General features: G+C 42.7%; 1 protein-coding gene across 1 annotated transcript in view; it reads left to right on the plus strand.

The window, feature by feature from the left end:
- Window positions 1–16,603, plus strand: part of LIN54 (lin-54 DREAM MuvB core complex component) — a 65,386-nt gene that overhangs the window by 25,464 nt on the left and 23,319 nt on the right. Inside the window, exons 4-8 of the mRNA XM_075861200.1 lie at window positions 2,877–3,032; window positions 5,771–5,984; window positions 8,314–8,387; window positions 10,989–11,171; window positions 12,322–12,416. Of these exons, the coding sequence (XP_075717315.1) occupies window positions 2,877–3,032; window positions 5,771–5,984; window positions 8,314–8,387; window positions 10,989–11,171; window positions 12,322–12,416 (722 nt within the window). The remainder of the gene's footprint in view (window positions 1–2,876; window positions 3,033–5,770; window positions 5,985–8,313; window positions 8,388–10,988; window positions 11,172–12,321; window positions 12,417–16,603) is intronic.

Here is a 16,603-nt window from a genome sequence, read left to right on the forward strand (position 1 = left end):
TTAGTACTCTATTTTGAGGGGATAGGAGGTTCAGTGGGGGCTTATTGTTGGCCACATTTTATGGTGGCAGCTCCCATATTTTCTGTATAGAGCATGTTGATTCTGTTTTTTAAATGTTTTTAACTGTGTATTGTGGCTTAATTTGTCTAATAAAATGTGTTTATTTCAATTTGATAGTCACTTTATTATGCCAATGTACATACCTCATTTTTTGATGTTGGATATTTATTGTAGTCTTTAGGCCCTGCTGCAATTTGGACTGCTCTCGTTTGCAATGTCGGAGACTGGCTAAGGAGCAGTGGCGTAACTACCACTGTAGCAGCCATAGCGGCTGCTATGGGGCCCACGGCATGAGGGCGCCCGTGCCACCAGACTGCACGGCCCCCCCACCATGCCCGCTATGGCTGCTACAGCGGTAGCGTCGCCACATTCAATAGTGTCTGCGTCCTTCGGACGCAGATGCTGTTCACTATGGCAGAGCAGGGAGGGATCTCCCTGCTCTGCCATAGACTACTGCAATAAGGGCGTAGCTCTAGAGGCCGCAACTGTCGTAATTGCGACCAGGCCCCTAAGCCTGGGGGTCCCTGTAGCCGCAACGGCACTGACCGGGCTGGTCCCGCTTCCTGAATGCTGGAGCAAGGAGCTGACTGCTCCTTGCTCCAGCATTCGCTCTGAGTGGCTTGGCGCAGGCAGGCGCGATGTTGTGACGTCATCGCGCCTGTCTGCACCGAGTCACTCACAGCACAGACCGGAGGAGAAGCATCCTCTACTCATCGTGGGAACGGGGATAGGTAAGTAATTATGTTATTATTTTTCCATTAGGCACTATGGGGCATTATACTGGGTAGGGAAAGGGGGCTGATATGGTTGCATAGATGGGAGCATTTTACTATATGAGGGGCATTATACTGTGGGGACAGCTATGGGGGGCATTATACTGTATGAGGGGCATTATACTGTGGGGGCAGCTATGGATAGTGTTATATTGTGGGGGCATTATACTGTGGGGGCAGCTATGGGGGGCATTATACTGGGGGGGGCATTATACTGTGTGGGGCATTATGCTGCATGGGGACATCTGTGGGCATGCTACTGCATGGGGGCATCTGTGTTGGCATGCTACTGTATGGGGCTTCTGTGTGGGCAAGCTACTGTGTGGGCATTATACTGTGTGGGGGGCAGTATGGTAGCATGATATTGTGTGGGCTGAACTGGGGGTGTATCGGTGGGGATTGGGTGAGATTAGAGGCATGGCTTAAAAACTTAAATAATTGCTGCTGCACGCCGCATCGATTGTCCCTCTTTGTGATACTTGAAAGTATAGCTGTCTACAGGGAGGGCTGTATAGCAGTGTATGGGGGGGCTGTATAGCACTCTACAGGAGGGGGCCGTGTGGCACGGTCTACAGGAGGGGGCCGTGTGGCACGGTCTACAGGAGGGGGCCGTGTGGCACGGTCTACAGGAGGGGGCCGTGTGGCACGGTCTACAGGAGGGGGCCGTATGGCACGGTCTACAGGAGGGCACCATCTACAAGGATGGGCTGTGTGTGGCACTTAGGGGAGGGGGCTCCAGTCAGAAGTTTGCTATGGGGCCCAGTGTTTCCTAGTTACGCCCCTGCTAAGAAGGCCTCATGCACACGACTGTAAAAAATCTCTCTAATTGCGGGCTGTAATATGGTCCGCAATTACGAACCCACCCGGTTCTATTCGTCGCAGACACCTTTCCATATCGCTACGGATAGGTGTCCGTGCTGTAGAACTGTTCCGGGAATTATGGAGCATGTCCAAAAATGCGGCAAACGCGGGCCGTAATTATGGGTACGGCCGTGTGCATGAGGCCTAAGGTGGTGACGGGCAGAGAGGGATTTTAGTTCACGCAGTGCATGATTGATTATAGTTTCTGTTAACTGGTTCCCTGCCGGGTTATGCTCAAGTTATAATCAATTAGATATAAATTTCAATTCCAATTGTATTTCTGATAAAGTATTTGCAGAGGTTAAAAGTATTGAAGTTACGTATAATAACTATAGTAATATATGTTAAAAAGTTATTTATGTAAAGAAAGTAATTTATTTAACAGAAATTAGAAAATCGAGATTCGAATTGATAATCGCCCATAGGGTTGAAAAAAAATCTAGATTTTATCTTTTGGTAGATATCGCCCAGCCCTACCTATCATTTTAGATGACGAATGGTTGGAAGAAATATTCAGCATTCTTTTTTCAGCAGGATAGTGAGAGATCCAGCATTCCAATATGAAATAAAGTTAATTCTTTAGGGCGTCATGCACGTGACCGTAGTTTTGCGGCCTTATGGATAGTATAGAACGCATGCTATCCTTTGGGCCAATGCACATGACAGTGTTTTCCACTGTCCGTGCATTGCCCGGAGCCTGGACCGCAAAAAAAAAAAATAGGACATGTCCTTATACAATCCGCAATTGCAGTCCGGGCTCATTTAAATAAATGCACGATTTGTGTTTGCACGGACTGTGTTTGTGGATGATGCTCCGCGGCCCGTCAGTGCCATTATCACAGACCGTGCACACAGCTAAGGCCATATGCAGGAGGCTTTATTCCACAATGATATGTTTGAAGGCTGAGCTCTGAGTTGTTGCTATGGGCAACAAGGCCAGTCTTTATTTTAGAAAGTAATGATAAATTAGGCCTGCTAACATTTTAGAGCTGGTTCTACGGTGCATCCTGTATTGTTTATATTACTTCTGTTTCTTGACGTCACCCTGTTACATACCAAAAAGTTTTTTTTGCCTTTTTTGTTTTGTTTGTTCTCTGTAAATTAACTGGTTGAAATGAAAAGATTGCATTCATTTTTTTAATTTTTTTTAAATATAAATATTTTTTTTGTTATTTTTTTTAGGTAACTGTTGTGTCTGTTGGCTCACAGCCGTCTAATTCTCCTCAGAAAACTGTTGGAGTGCCTCTAAGTCTAGCTCTTGGCCAACAGCTTTTGACTGTGCAGTCGTCCAGTTCCTCTTCTCCTGTAAAGGCCATCACTAATAGCACAACTGCTCAGGTAGCACGCTTTGATTTTTATTTCAAGTTAGTGACCCTCTCTAAAGGTGGCCATAGATATAAGCGATGTCCTTGTTTCACTGACCGCTAGGAGTCCTGAGGCCCCTGTTAATTTGCACTTTTGGCCATACACGTGTATTCATTAGAGGGGAGAATAAAGTAAGTGCCGGAAATGACTGTCAATACTTTATAAAGGGGGAAACAATGATTGTGAACTTAGGACTAAAGACAGAATTTAGCGGATTTTACTGCATTTCCGCTGCGTTAATGCTGTACAAACCACAACTAAACCCATCTGTTGCATATATGTGCTCCACATTCAAGTCTTTGAATGAAACACACCGCATCTTCGCACAGAACCTGCAGCTTAAATTGACATACTGCTGAGTTGAAAGTTGCACCGCAGAACGCTATCCGCACAACTTTTCTGCATTTTTTTTTCCCTGCAGCGTGTGGCTGAGATTTGCTAAATCTCATTAACTTTGCTACGCATTTACAGTAGCAGCAATGAGCTGCTGGGATCAAGGTTTTCTCCGATCTTGGCCGTTACAGTAAGGTGTCACAGCCGACACCCGCGGCGTATATAGCGGACTCGGCCTGTGAGGTCGCTTCATGCTTTCCCTTTGGACTTCCACCGTACATATACAGCAGATGTCGGGAAGGGGTTTAACCCGTTAGTGACCGGCCCATCGTGTTTCTACGTCGGTCACTAACGGGCCTTATTCCGATGCCATAGACTTTTTACGTCGCGGCATCGGAATAAGTTTACAGAGCAGGGAACTGTCAGATCTCCCTGCTCTCAGCTGCTAGAGGCAGCTGAGGGCTGGGAGCGTCCCTGCTCTGCCGTGTGAGATCGATATTAGTATCGATCTCACACGTTTAACCCCTCAGATGCGGTGCTCAATAGCGAGCACCGCATCTGAGTGGTTTTGGAGAGAGGGAGGGAGCTCCCTCTCTCTCCCACAGACACCCGGCGATACGATCGCCGAGTGTCTGTCTGTAATGGCAGCCGGGGGTCTAATAAAGGCCCCCAGGCTGCCTGGAGTGAATGCCTGCTAGATCATGCCGCAGGCATGACCTAGCAGATGCCTGTCCGTGTTAAACGGCCAGGCAGTAATACACTGCAATACAAAAGTATTGCAGTGTATTATAAATGCGATCGCAGAATCGCATATTATAGTCCCCTAATGGGACTAGTAAAAAAGTGAAAAAAAAGTTTAATAAAGTTAATTTTAAAAAAAAATGTGAAAAAAAAATGAAAAACCCAGCTTTTCCCCTTACAAACTGCTTTACTATTAAAAAAACAAAATAAAGTAAAAAAGTTACACATATTTGGTATCTCCGCGTCCGTAACGACCCCGACTATAAATCTATAACATTATTTAACCCGCACGGTGAACGCCGTAAAAAAAATAATAAAAAACTATGGAAAAATTGCTGTTTTCTGTGAATACTGACTTTAAAAAAATGTAATAAAAAGTGATCAAAAAGTCGCATCTACTCCAAAATGGCACCAATAAAAACTACAAGTCGTCCCGCAAAAAAAAAGCCCTCATACGACCGCATTGGCGAAAAAATAAAAACTTTACGGCTCTTCAAATATGGAGACACAAAAACAAATAATTTTGAAAAAAAAGCGTTTTTACTGTGTAAAAGTAGTAAAACATACAAAACTATACAAATTTGGTATCGTTGCAATCGTAACAACCCGCTGAATAAAGTTATTGTGTTATTTATATCACACGGTAAACGACGTAGATTTAGGACCCAAAAAAGAGTGGCGAAATGTCAGTTTTTTTTCTATTCCCCCCCCCCCCCCCCCAAAAAGTTAATAAAAGTTAATCAATAAATAATATGTACCTCAAAATGGTGCTATTAAAAAATACAACTTGTCCCGCAAAAAACAAGACCTTATACAGCGATGTCGACGCAAAAATAAGAAGGTTATAGCTCTTGGAATGCGACGATTGAAAAACGTAAAAAATAGCTTGGTCATTAAGGTCCAAAATAGGCCGGTCATTAAGGGGTTAATGGGGCTTATGCATTAAAGGTCAAAAACAGAAAATTCAGCTTTTGCTCAGAGTCCTGGAGCTCTGCAAGCCTCAAAGTTTAGTTTGCCTGAATGGTGCAGTTTCAGAGATCTCCTGGAGATCCCCACTGGGCCGCAGCTGAAGCCTGTGCTGACCATAACAGTAGAACAGTGCTGTCCTGAGATTCTTGGGAGTCCGTATTTGAAATCTACACAAACATAACTTTCTAAATGATTACTATTTCCCTGCCGGATACTGATAGGACACCAGCAATTATGTAAACCTGTATAAATACCTCATGTTCTCTGTCAGTCAGATGCCGTGACGCATCATTTATAACTGGCAGTTTCATTTACCCAGCCTGGGAGGGGCTTAGTTGTGTGTACCCACCCACTGATATCTATGTAAGGAGTGTTCATTAATATTCAGCTGACTCAATTGTCTTGGAGTCATGGCCATAGCAGTCACTTGATGCTGCAGTGTAGAAAATATGCAGCAACAGCAAATAACCGGTAGCACAAAGACTGCAATGTAAAAGTAAGGAACACGTATGAACCTCATGTGCTGGCTGATTTTTCATTTACTAACTATTAAGACGTTTTCACTTGATAAATGTGTCCAAAAATTAGACTTGTGTTGTGGTTCCATACGCTATAAATAAATTAAAACAAAATATATGTATAATAATAAACTCATTTTCTTTTTCCAGACCGTGAAACCAACAGTTAAAACTATAGCAGTTAGCGGTGTCAACACACCTCAGTTTAAAACCATTATACCACTTGCAGCCGCCCCTAACGTACAACAAATTCAGGTACCAGGAAGCAAATTCCATTATGTCCGGCTTGTGACGACTTCTACTGCAAACAGCTCTACACCCTCAACTCAGAACCCCAGCACAAGCACACAGCCTCTCCAACATGGTTTGTTCTTATAATGGTCAAGCTCTTTTTTTATTTTTTTTTATTTTTTTTATTTTTTTATATTGTTGTGATGTATGTCCGTGTTATGGTCTGTTCACATCAGCGTTGCTTTCCGTTGAGGGGTTTCGTTGGAGCTTTCAGTCGGGGGGAACCCCTCAGCGGAAAGGCAAACAGAAAACTTAGCTTTCCGTTTGCATCACCATAGATCTCAATGGTGGTGGAAACTTTGCTAATGGTTTCTGTTTGTCTCCGTTGTGGCAGGGTTCCGTTGTTTTGCATTGTCGACTGCGCTATTGAGTCCGTCAAAAACAACGGAACCCATTCACAACGGTGACAAACGGAAACCATTAGCAAAGTTTCCATCACCTTTGAGATTAATGGTGATGCAAATGGAATCTAAGGTTTCTGTTTGCCTTTCTTTTCTTTATCAAAGATTTTTATTTTGAAAATATAACAGTATAAAAAACATTTCACATATTTGCAAAAAATTTGCACGAAGTGCAATATATTAACTTTCATATCATAATAACAATATATAAATATATGAACATCATTAGGAGGTAGCCTCCCAGCCATCAAGATTGAGTAGTAATAGAAATGTAACGGTAATAACTGTACCATGTTCACATCAAAACAGTGCAATGGTCAGGGGACCAGTCCCCCAGTGAAATAAGAGTTGGCACGTATAAGTGTACATTTAAATGTAGAGACACACAACACAAGACACCAGACGACGAAGGGAAACACATAGAGACAAAGCGCACTCAGTTAGGCTATATAAGCCGTTCAGAACATTCCATCCAACCAGAGAGGTAGATCAGCACCACCCCGGGATCCAGACCACACTGCCCAAGTTTGGACAAAGAGCACTGATTTGCCCCTATCAGCGGACAGCAACTCCTCCATCCTCATTATCCCGTTCACCTCCGTTACCCATTCCTTCAATGAAGGGACAGTATGAGACTTCCAGTGACAAGGTATCACCGTTCTCGCCACGGTCAGAAAATGCCTAAAGATCCCCTTTTTGAGGTGTGGGAGTGATCCAGGAACCATGGAAAGTAGTCCAATGGAAGCCGAGGTCGGAACCTCAGTATGGAAAAGCTTGTTACCCAGATCAAAAATTTTCCCCCAAAAGGGACGTAACATGGGACAGTCCCACCAAATGTGTAACATAGTTCCAGGAGCCTCCCCACACCTCCAACAGTCAGCAGACACATCAGGAAATATCCTATGCAACAAGGTCGGACAACGGTACCACCTGGTAAGTATCTTATAGTTCTTCTCCTGAGCAAAACAAGACATTGGTAACTTGTGAGCTAAAAAGAAAGAAGTACCCCATTCCTCTTCAGAATGTCGAACCCCCATTTCCTCGTCCCATGCAGCAGTGAAGGACAATTGAGAGAAAGAAAACTTAGGCAGAAGGATTCCATGTAAATAGGACAACACATGAGAAGGGGCAGTAGTCAAGGACAAGTAATGTTCCAGAGGAGTCTTGTCCTGTAGCAACACAAGACAGTCACCCATGGAAGAAAGATAGGAACGCAACTGCAAATAGGACCACCAGATTGACCGTCTCCCCGGGCAGGCCTCAGAGACAGCATTCATTGATAAGATGGCACCGTCAGGAGTAAGGGTCTCAGCCAAATATCCACCCTCCCCTCCCAACAGAGGAATGTATCAACACCCACTGCCGGAGGGAAGGAAGGGTTATCAAAGAGAGGAGTCAAAGGACCCGTGCGATGAACAAGGCCCGCAGTACCAAGGATCCGCTCCCACACCACAAGAAACTCTGTTGCCTTTCCATTGAGGGGTTCCCCCGACGGAAAGCTCAGACGGAACCCATCAACTGAAAGCAACGCTGATGTGAACACAGCCTTAACATGGCATAAGTGCATTTCTACCCCCCATATACATTTGGGTTCATTACCTAAACAAAATGCGACACAAATTCTGTTGCATATTGCACCAAAAAAAAGAGTTAATGTCATGAGCCAAATTCATTACGCATGTTTTCTACGCTTTTTGGACTTTTTTGTAGAATCCCTACCTTGACATTTTCAAAACGGTCTATAAAATGGGGCCTGACTAAGAGAAGTTGTAAAATGTGTGGCGTTTATTAAATTTGTCTGACATTGGCTTGCATGGTGTCGTGGTTCCTGTTCACCATGTATAGGCTTGGTATCCGCCTTTTATAGTGAATGCTATATCATTGGTAATATATTGATCATTCGGATTTCCAATGTCAAGGCTCTTTTCTGTATTGATAGTCATTTTTGTGTGTACAGGGGAAACATAGTGTATGTCATGATTATTATTTTTTTCCTCTCAGCTAAACCAATGGTGGTAAATACAAATTCCGTTCGGATGTCTGTTCCCATTGTATCAGCTCAGGCTGTAAAACATGTAAGTCTTAATGTCTTCAATTGTAATAATTTTTTTTAAAGTGCAAAAGCAGTAAGGAAAAATTGGCCAATAACTGTATGTTAAATAAATAACAAAAGGCCTTCTGTATTAAAACTGACTGGAAGCAAATGTGGCCTCATTTGAACCATTCAGTACACATTTCACATCCCCCCTTTAACCCCTTCCGCACAGCACATTTACTGCGCTGGAGGGAGGTAGTTCTTGCACAGTGCTGCAAATAAATTGCACGGGCTCAAAAAATGAGTTTGTGCAGCGGGTTTCAGCTGTAACCAAAATCCGAAGTAAAAAAAGAAAATCTTTATCCCCCTACAAAGTGTTTTACTCTGGGGAAAAAAATGCACTCAATTGGTATCACCGCATCCGTAACGACCCAAACTAAACTTTTAGCACATTATTTATCCCGCACTGCTGGCGCCGCATAAAAATCACTGACACCCGGCGATAAGATCACAGAGTGTCTGTGTCTCCGATGGCAGCGGGGGCCTAATAAAGGCATGACCTAGCAGGCATACAGATACAAAGGCATGACCTAGCAGGCATACAGATACAAAGGCATGACCTAGCAGGCATACAGATACAAAGGCATGACCTAGCAGGCATACAGATACAAAGGCATGACCTAGCAGGCATACAGATACAAAGGCATGACCTAGCAGGCATACAGATACAAAGGCATGACCTAGCAGGCATACAGATACAAAGGCATGACCTAGCAGGCATACAGATACAAAGGCATGACCTAGCAGGCATACAGATACAAAGGCATGACCTAGCAGGCATACAGATACAAAGGCATGACCTAGCAGGCATACAGAAGCCTGTCCGTTTTGCACAGGCATAATACACTAAAATACAGAAGTATTGCAGTGTATTATAAATGCGATCACATAGTGAAGTCCCCTAGTAGGACTAGTAAAAAAAAGGTTAATAAAAAGTAAAGAAAAAAAAATTAACACGCTTTTTCCCCTTACAAACTACTTTATTATTAAAAAACTAAATAAAGTAAAAAACTTACACACATTTGGTATCGCCGCGTCCATAACGACCCCAACTATAAAGTTATTACATAATTTAACCTGCACGGTGAACGTCGTAAAAAAAAAAACAATGCAAAAATTGCTGTTTTCTTTGAATCCAGCCTTAAAAAAAAATTTGATAAAAAGTGATCAAAAAGTCGCATCTACTCCAAAATGGTACCAATAAAAACTACAAGTCGTCCCGCAAAAAAAAAAAACTCATACAACTGCATCGGCGAAAAAATTAAAAAGTTTTAACTGAATAGTTATTGTGTTATTTATATCACACGGTAATCTGCGGAAATTTAGGATGCAAAAAAGTGTGGCGAAATTCGTTTTTTTTTTTTTTCTATTCACCCCCCCCCCCCCAAAAGTCAAAAGTTAATCAATGAATTATATGTACCCCAAAATGGTGCTATTAAAAATTACAACTTGTCCCGCAACAAAACAAGACCTTATACAGCTATGTCGACGCAAAAATGGCTTGGTCATTAAGGTCTAAAATAGGCTTGTCACTAAGGGGTTAAAGCGGCTCTGTCACCAGTTTCGTACTTCCCTATGTCCTATCTAATCTAACAAACGCTTTGCTGTAGATATCTACTGTTTTTGTTTTTTTTTGTTTTTTTTTAAAATGTTTATTAGTGACAAAGTTCTGATCGTTTTTACATTTATGCAAATTTTTGGAAAAAGCCCAACTGTGCGTTTTTTTTTTTTTTTTAGTTTCACCAATTGGGCGTTGTAAAGAAAAGTGTATGACCCTGACCAATCAGCGTCATATACTTCTCTTCATTTATGCCCAGCTATATTCACAGCCCAGCGTGATCTCGTGCGCACAGGACTGCTGCTGAGGAGCATAATCGTCCTAGCACGGCTGGAGGCAATGTCTGGTCAGTCTCCCGTCGCTCCGGTGAAGGAACTGCGGGAATAAGTGATGTCACAGCGTGATCTTGCTGTGAATAAAGCTGGCCATGAATGAAGAGAAGTGTATGACGCTGATTGGTCAGCGTCATACACTTTTCTTTACAACGCCCACTTGGTGAAACTAATAAACGCCCAGTAGGCGTAAAAATGATCAGAACTTTGTCAATAATAGAAGTTTAAAAAAAAAAAAAACAGTAGTTCTCTACAACAAAGCGTTTATTAGATTAGATAGGAGATAAAGAAGTATTAATCTTGTGACAGAGCCTCTTTAAATTTCCCCTGTCTGTCTCAACTATTTGTGAGCTGTGCAAACCTAAATATTTTATAGTGTCTTCTTTTATTGAAGTTTGGGCCTGCTTCATTGGGTTTTGCAGTGCTCTAGGTATTATTGAGGACCTAAGCTATACAGTGCCTTTTTATTACATTCAAAAATACAACTCGTTCCGCAAAAACAAGCCCTCGTACGACAACGGCGGCCTAAAAATAAAAACGTTATGCGGAGGTGAAAAGACGGATGAAATCGCGTCCTTAAGGTGTTAAATCCGTTTCGTTATGTTCACTTATTTTATGTTTGTAGATATATAGATTTGTGTGCGTGTATACTATTTTATTTATGTACAATCATTATTTTTTCGATGCTTAGGTTGCGCCAAAAACAATAAATACACCTATAGTGACTACAAGCCAACCACAACAACGACTTCTTATGCCTGCCACGCCACTTGCACAGATTCAGCCAAACCTCACAAATCTTCCGGTTCTGACACCTGCGCCAGGCTCCGGGAATCTGGGTTATGCCGTCCTGCCTGCTCAGTATGTTACCCAGGTTCGTAAATAACACGACTGCTCTTCTTCCATTTTATCCTTTTATATTTGTCTTCGAGACCTGCGTTCTGCACCTCATTATATTTCTGCTGTTTAAACATATACAAGCCAATATCCATGGCTGTAATATGCCTGTGATCAAGCTTGTTTATTATGATATTACTACTGGACCACCCGCAGTTCGTTCTACTGAACTAAACTCTGTTCTCAATAGGGTCTTGCAGCCATACTATAGGCTCTATTTGTGTTGGACAAGCTTGCATGGCTTATTTTGTATAATGTGTTTGAGCATTAGCATAAGGTTCTCTGTATCGGAGGCTCCTTTCGGAGCCTCTATCGTAAATATCATCAGATATGACTGGGGGATTAGCGGTGCATGTAGTGATATATTATTCCTGTCAAAACAACATCCGATTGTAAGTCAGTGGGGCCATGAAGCACCACTAGTATCCATCGTATGATGGATCTGGCAGAGCGTTGCGACTAATGTTTCAACCGGTACCCACGATTCAAATATGAGCCTTAGACTTCGTGCACACGGCTGTTTGTATTTTGCGGCCCATAAACATCGGATCTTTTGTCCGTATTTGCGGTCCATGTGTCATTAGGGTGTCCTATTCATTTCGTATATACGCAAACACGGTCTGTATTGCATCCGTATGTCATCCATATTGACGGATCCGCAGAAAAAAACGTAAGGCAGTAAATTATGTCAATGGCTTGTCCCAACTCCCTGAAAAGGTCACATGACTTCCGTCGCCTAGCAACTTATCCGCAAAATGTCATCTGTGCCGTCTGTGGTTTTCACTTTGCCGCAAACATGGACAGGAATATGACGTGATCTGAGTCTTGCGGCCCGGTCCCACACGGATCTGTGAAAAACATGGTGGCGTGCATGGGGCCATGGAAACGAATGGGTCAGTGTGCTATCCGTTAAAAAAAACCGGATAGCACACTGACTAAAACAACGGTAGTCTTGCAGTGGTGGTTTTATGTAGTTGTGTTTCTAGGTTGAATACAGATATTCCTTTTAATGCAAATTTTATTTGGGTGATCAGGTATAGTGGTAGATAAATATGTACTGAGTTTTCAACATGTCTGGATTCATTTTTGTTAACCTACACACGTGTGTCTTAAATTTCTTTCTTTAGCAGTTTCCTCATTCGTCTTATGTATCTATCGCAAGCAATGCAGTATTATCTGGGACTCAAAATTCACAGAATCAGCCTAGGGTACCATTGAATGGGTGAGTAGAACATGTTCTGGAATTAAACGCACTCCATGGTGGAGATTTATCAAAACTAAATCAATGGAAATGTGGATCAATTAGCTTTCATCTCTCATTTTCTAATGAACTTACAAAAATAATGGTCGATGTTCCAAATCCTTCACTTTGCATTAGTTTTGATTAAATATGCTTCAGGTAGTGTAATTTGCTTTTTAAAGTGAGTTTGCAAAAGAGAAATAGAATATTTTGTGCTTTTCTATTCCTTTTATTGTCCGTATATTTAATTAACTTTACTACAATACTCCCAAGATTATACTGGCTGGACGAAAGGATTATTCTATAGTTTTTCTCGCTAAATACATGAACAATTTTCCACGGTTACGAGTTTTAGCTTGATTATTTGTATATATTTAACTGCATCCCAGATGGGAAATTTTTCCAATATAGCGATTTATTTAGCCAGCCGCCATACGAACGCACCATCACACAGGCTCCAGTACAAACACAGTGCCTGAAGAAGGTCATGATATTGACCGAAACGTCGCACGCACTGCTACTGGCTATAAATAAATCGCTATATTGTAAAAATTTCCCATCTGGTGTGCATAGTACTTTCTTTCTATTGGATCGGGTTGGGCCCCTACGTATGCACCTACGCTTAAACCTAGTGCTTTCCGAACCTTGCTACATATTAACCGCATCCCGCCATTTTTCTGATTGTCATCTTAGTTTTCTCAAGGCACCCTCCATGACCGCACTGCAGGAGGTAAGACCCGCCTCTAATATGGATAGGAAATAGCACAAGTGCTTAAATAGCCCCAACCCACCGTTCCTCATCTGGTTTTTCCTGTCTCTATCGGGCAACAAGATGATGCTACCGTCTCTGGGCAGGTGGCAGGGAAAGCTAGTAACAAATGGATCCACCAGGCAGCAGGGGTTTGGTCCTTCCTACTCTTTTTTTTTTGCTGCTCCCGTTCCCTTCTGCGTCCAGGACCTAAGACAACCCCTCCGGCGTCGTTCTGGTTAAGCTGGGGTTGACACTGGCTGCGGTCCTCTCCAGGGCTCCCTAGCCATGCTACTTCCACGGGAAAGTAGGGTTGACTCCTCTAGGCCAAGCGTGCGCTCCACTGTTAGACGCACGTCGGCATCGTCGCTTCTGGTTGGCATCATGGAGCATTTCCGGTTTAGCAGCGATGCTCCGAAAATCATAGCGGCGCCCACCGCCAGCGTCACTTAAGATCTACATGGAATCTCCTTTCCCAGAAATGAGAAAGAGGTTAAAGGCCTACAGGAAGTCAATCAAATCTCCCTCCGTTAAGGATTGGCTGATATCTCCATGCTAATGCCGGTCACCTGGCTTAAAGTTCTCCTGGACAAGAGCGTTCATTCTCGGGTAGGATCTCTGCTGCTGACAACTATGCTTGGGATTGTCATGTCTTTCCTTGAGATGAATAATCCTCAAATACGGTTCTTCTGAGCCTTGCCTGGCCTCTGGATCTGTAAGCTTGTTCCAGGCAAGGGGGTGAGAACTGTTTTTCTTACAAGATGCCGGCTTAATCCTGCTATCTTGTCTATTTCTTGTGTATAGGCGGAAAAGGAGCCCCCGTCAAAGCCTAAAATAGAAACCCAGTTACGGAGATGTGCTAATATAATGGTAGTTTCTCCTGGCTCAAATACCCACGATATACATCTCAGACCGGAGCAGGTAAAACGAAATTGGGTATGTTCCAACAAATACCCTAAATGACATATATAAAGTAGAGTTAAGTTTACCGCTCAGATGGCACTGGTAACAGTCCAATATCATTCAGTATGGACACTCCCAGAAAAATACACCTAAGAAACGAAAAATCATGGTGGAAGAGGATTCCGGTTCCGAAGGTAGCAGTTATATTCCCTCAGTATCCGGTGTACCAGAGGACGGAGAGATTGCATCTGTCTCCACACTGCAGAAAGAAAATAAATATTATTTCTCATCTGAATTTATGGTCGAACTGCTAGGGGCAGTGAGAAGTACAATGGGGGTGGAAGAAGTCCAAGAATCACACTCTGTCCAAGATTAGATGTTTGCTTGCCTAAGAACCTAGAGAAAACAAGTATTTCCTATAGATAAAAACCTTGAAGGACTTATTGAGGATGAATGGAATTTTCGAGAGAAACAGATCTCCATATCTCACGCAATTAGAGAAAGATTCCCCCTGGAAGAAGAGGTAAGTAAATCCTAATCCAAAATACCAAAAATTTATATTCAGTTTGCAAAGGTGGGGAAAAAGACTATTCTCCCATTTGACGACTCTTCCTAACTAAAAGAACCATTAGATAGGAAAACGGTCAGGCTCCTCAAAAAATCCTGGGAAGCGACCTCGGCTCTAGTACAGATGAATATCAGAGCCACCTGTGTAGCCAGATCTATGTTTAGATGGCTCGATCAACTTGAGGTTCACCTCAGAGAGGGCACTCCTAGACAGGACATTATTGCGTCAATCCCCCTTCTCTGCAAAGCCACCGTTTTTTTGGCGGATGCCTCAGCAGAAGCGATAAAAATTGCTTCTTGAGCTAGCGTACTCCATCACCCTGTGGCTAAAAATGGGGTCAGGAAATCCACTGTCAAAAAACAGACTGCGCTATACCCTTTCAAGGAGAATGTGTTTGGTCCAGATCTAGATACCATTTTAGAGAAGGCATCAGATAAATAGAATACCCTTTCCGAACCTAGAGTTCCAAAAAAGAAAATGTTTTTTTCACCCCTTTCGTAAACCACAACAATCCTATAGGGGAAAAGGTAAATCAGGCAGGTGGAGCTACCCCAAAAGGGGGTAGAGGAAGGAATATCTTCCTTAAGCAGAACAGACCTAATCAAGATAGACCATGACGCTAGTGAAGTAGGAGGCAGAATTTCAAAAATTTTTACACAATAGGAAAACATCTCTTCCAGCAAATTGATACTGAATTCCATATTAAGGGGTTCAAAATAGAGTTCCCCTCTTACCCCCCAAACAAAATGGTCATAACCCATCTCCCATCCCTTACTCTTCAGACATCTCTGTCAGAAGGCCTACAAAATTTATTATACATGAAGGTGATATCCCTAGAACCCATCAGGGAAAGAGGTCTCGGCCGCTACTCATGCATTTTCTTGGTCCGGAAACCCAACGGGAAAGACAGAATAATCATAAATTTAAAACCGTTGAACGAATTTGTGGTATACTACAAGTTCAAGATGAAGTCCATAAAGTCAACGATTCCACTGGTAGGGAAAGACTTGATGGCGACTATAGATCTTCAGGATGCATATTATCACATTCCAATACATCCGATATACAGAAAGTTCCTGAGGTTTGCAGTCCAATAGGGCCAAAAGACTTACCACTACCAGTTCAATGTACTCCCATTCGGAATCTCCTCTGCACCAAGAATTTTTACCAAGGTAATGGCAGAAGTGGGGGCCTATCTCAGGAAGTTAGGGATAAACGTCATTCCATATTTAGACGATCTTCTTCTAATAGCACCTTATTCTCAAATACTTATAAGTCACATACATCTTGTCTGTCAAACACTCCAGGACTTGGGCTGGATCATCAACAGGGAAAAATCCAACATGACTCCAGAGAGACAAAGTATATTCCTGGGAATCTTGTTGGACTCTCACAAACAAATGTCGATTTAGCCACAAGACAAAAAATTATCCCTGAAAGTAAGAATTTCCAACTTCAGGGGTCAAAGTCAAGTCTCCATAAAAGAAGCAATGTCAAAATTGAGATTAATGACCTCATGCTTTCAGGTGGTTCCCTGGGTCTCTGGCTCCTTGCAGAAATCTCCAGGCCCTGGGAACAAATCCTCCCTAACGCTGGACAAGAAAATACTCCTCATAGGTTCAGTAAAAAGTTCCCTTATCTGGTGGCTGAATCCCAGGAACCTGGACAAAGGAGTAGTTGGGCATCCCTCTCCCATATCGGTGACAACAGACGCAAGCAAACTAGGATGGAGTGTAGTGGTATCCGGAAGAACTTTCCAGGGTACGTGGTCTCAGAGACTAAGCCATTACTCCTCAAATTTTCTAGAATTGAGCGCTGTATCAAAGGCCCTAAGATCAGCAGAACATCTAGTCAGAGGCTCATACAGTATATTCAGACAACATAACTACGGTGGCATATCTGAGACACCAGGGAGGCACAAAACCGAGAAATCTCCAACTATTGGCCTCA

Source organism: Rhinoderma darwinii, chromosome 1, assembly GCF_050947455.1.
Source record: "Rhinoderma darwinii isolate aRhiDar2 chromosome 1, aRhiDar2.hap1, whole genome shotgun sequence".
Taxonomy (NCBI): Eukaryota; Metazoa; Chordata; class Amphibia; order Anura; family Rhinodermatidae; genus Rhinoderma; species Rhinoderma darwinii.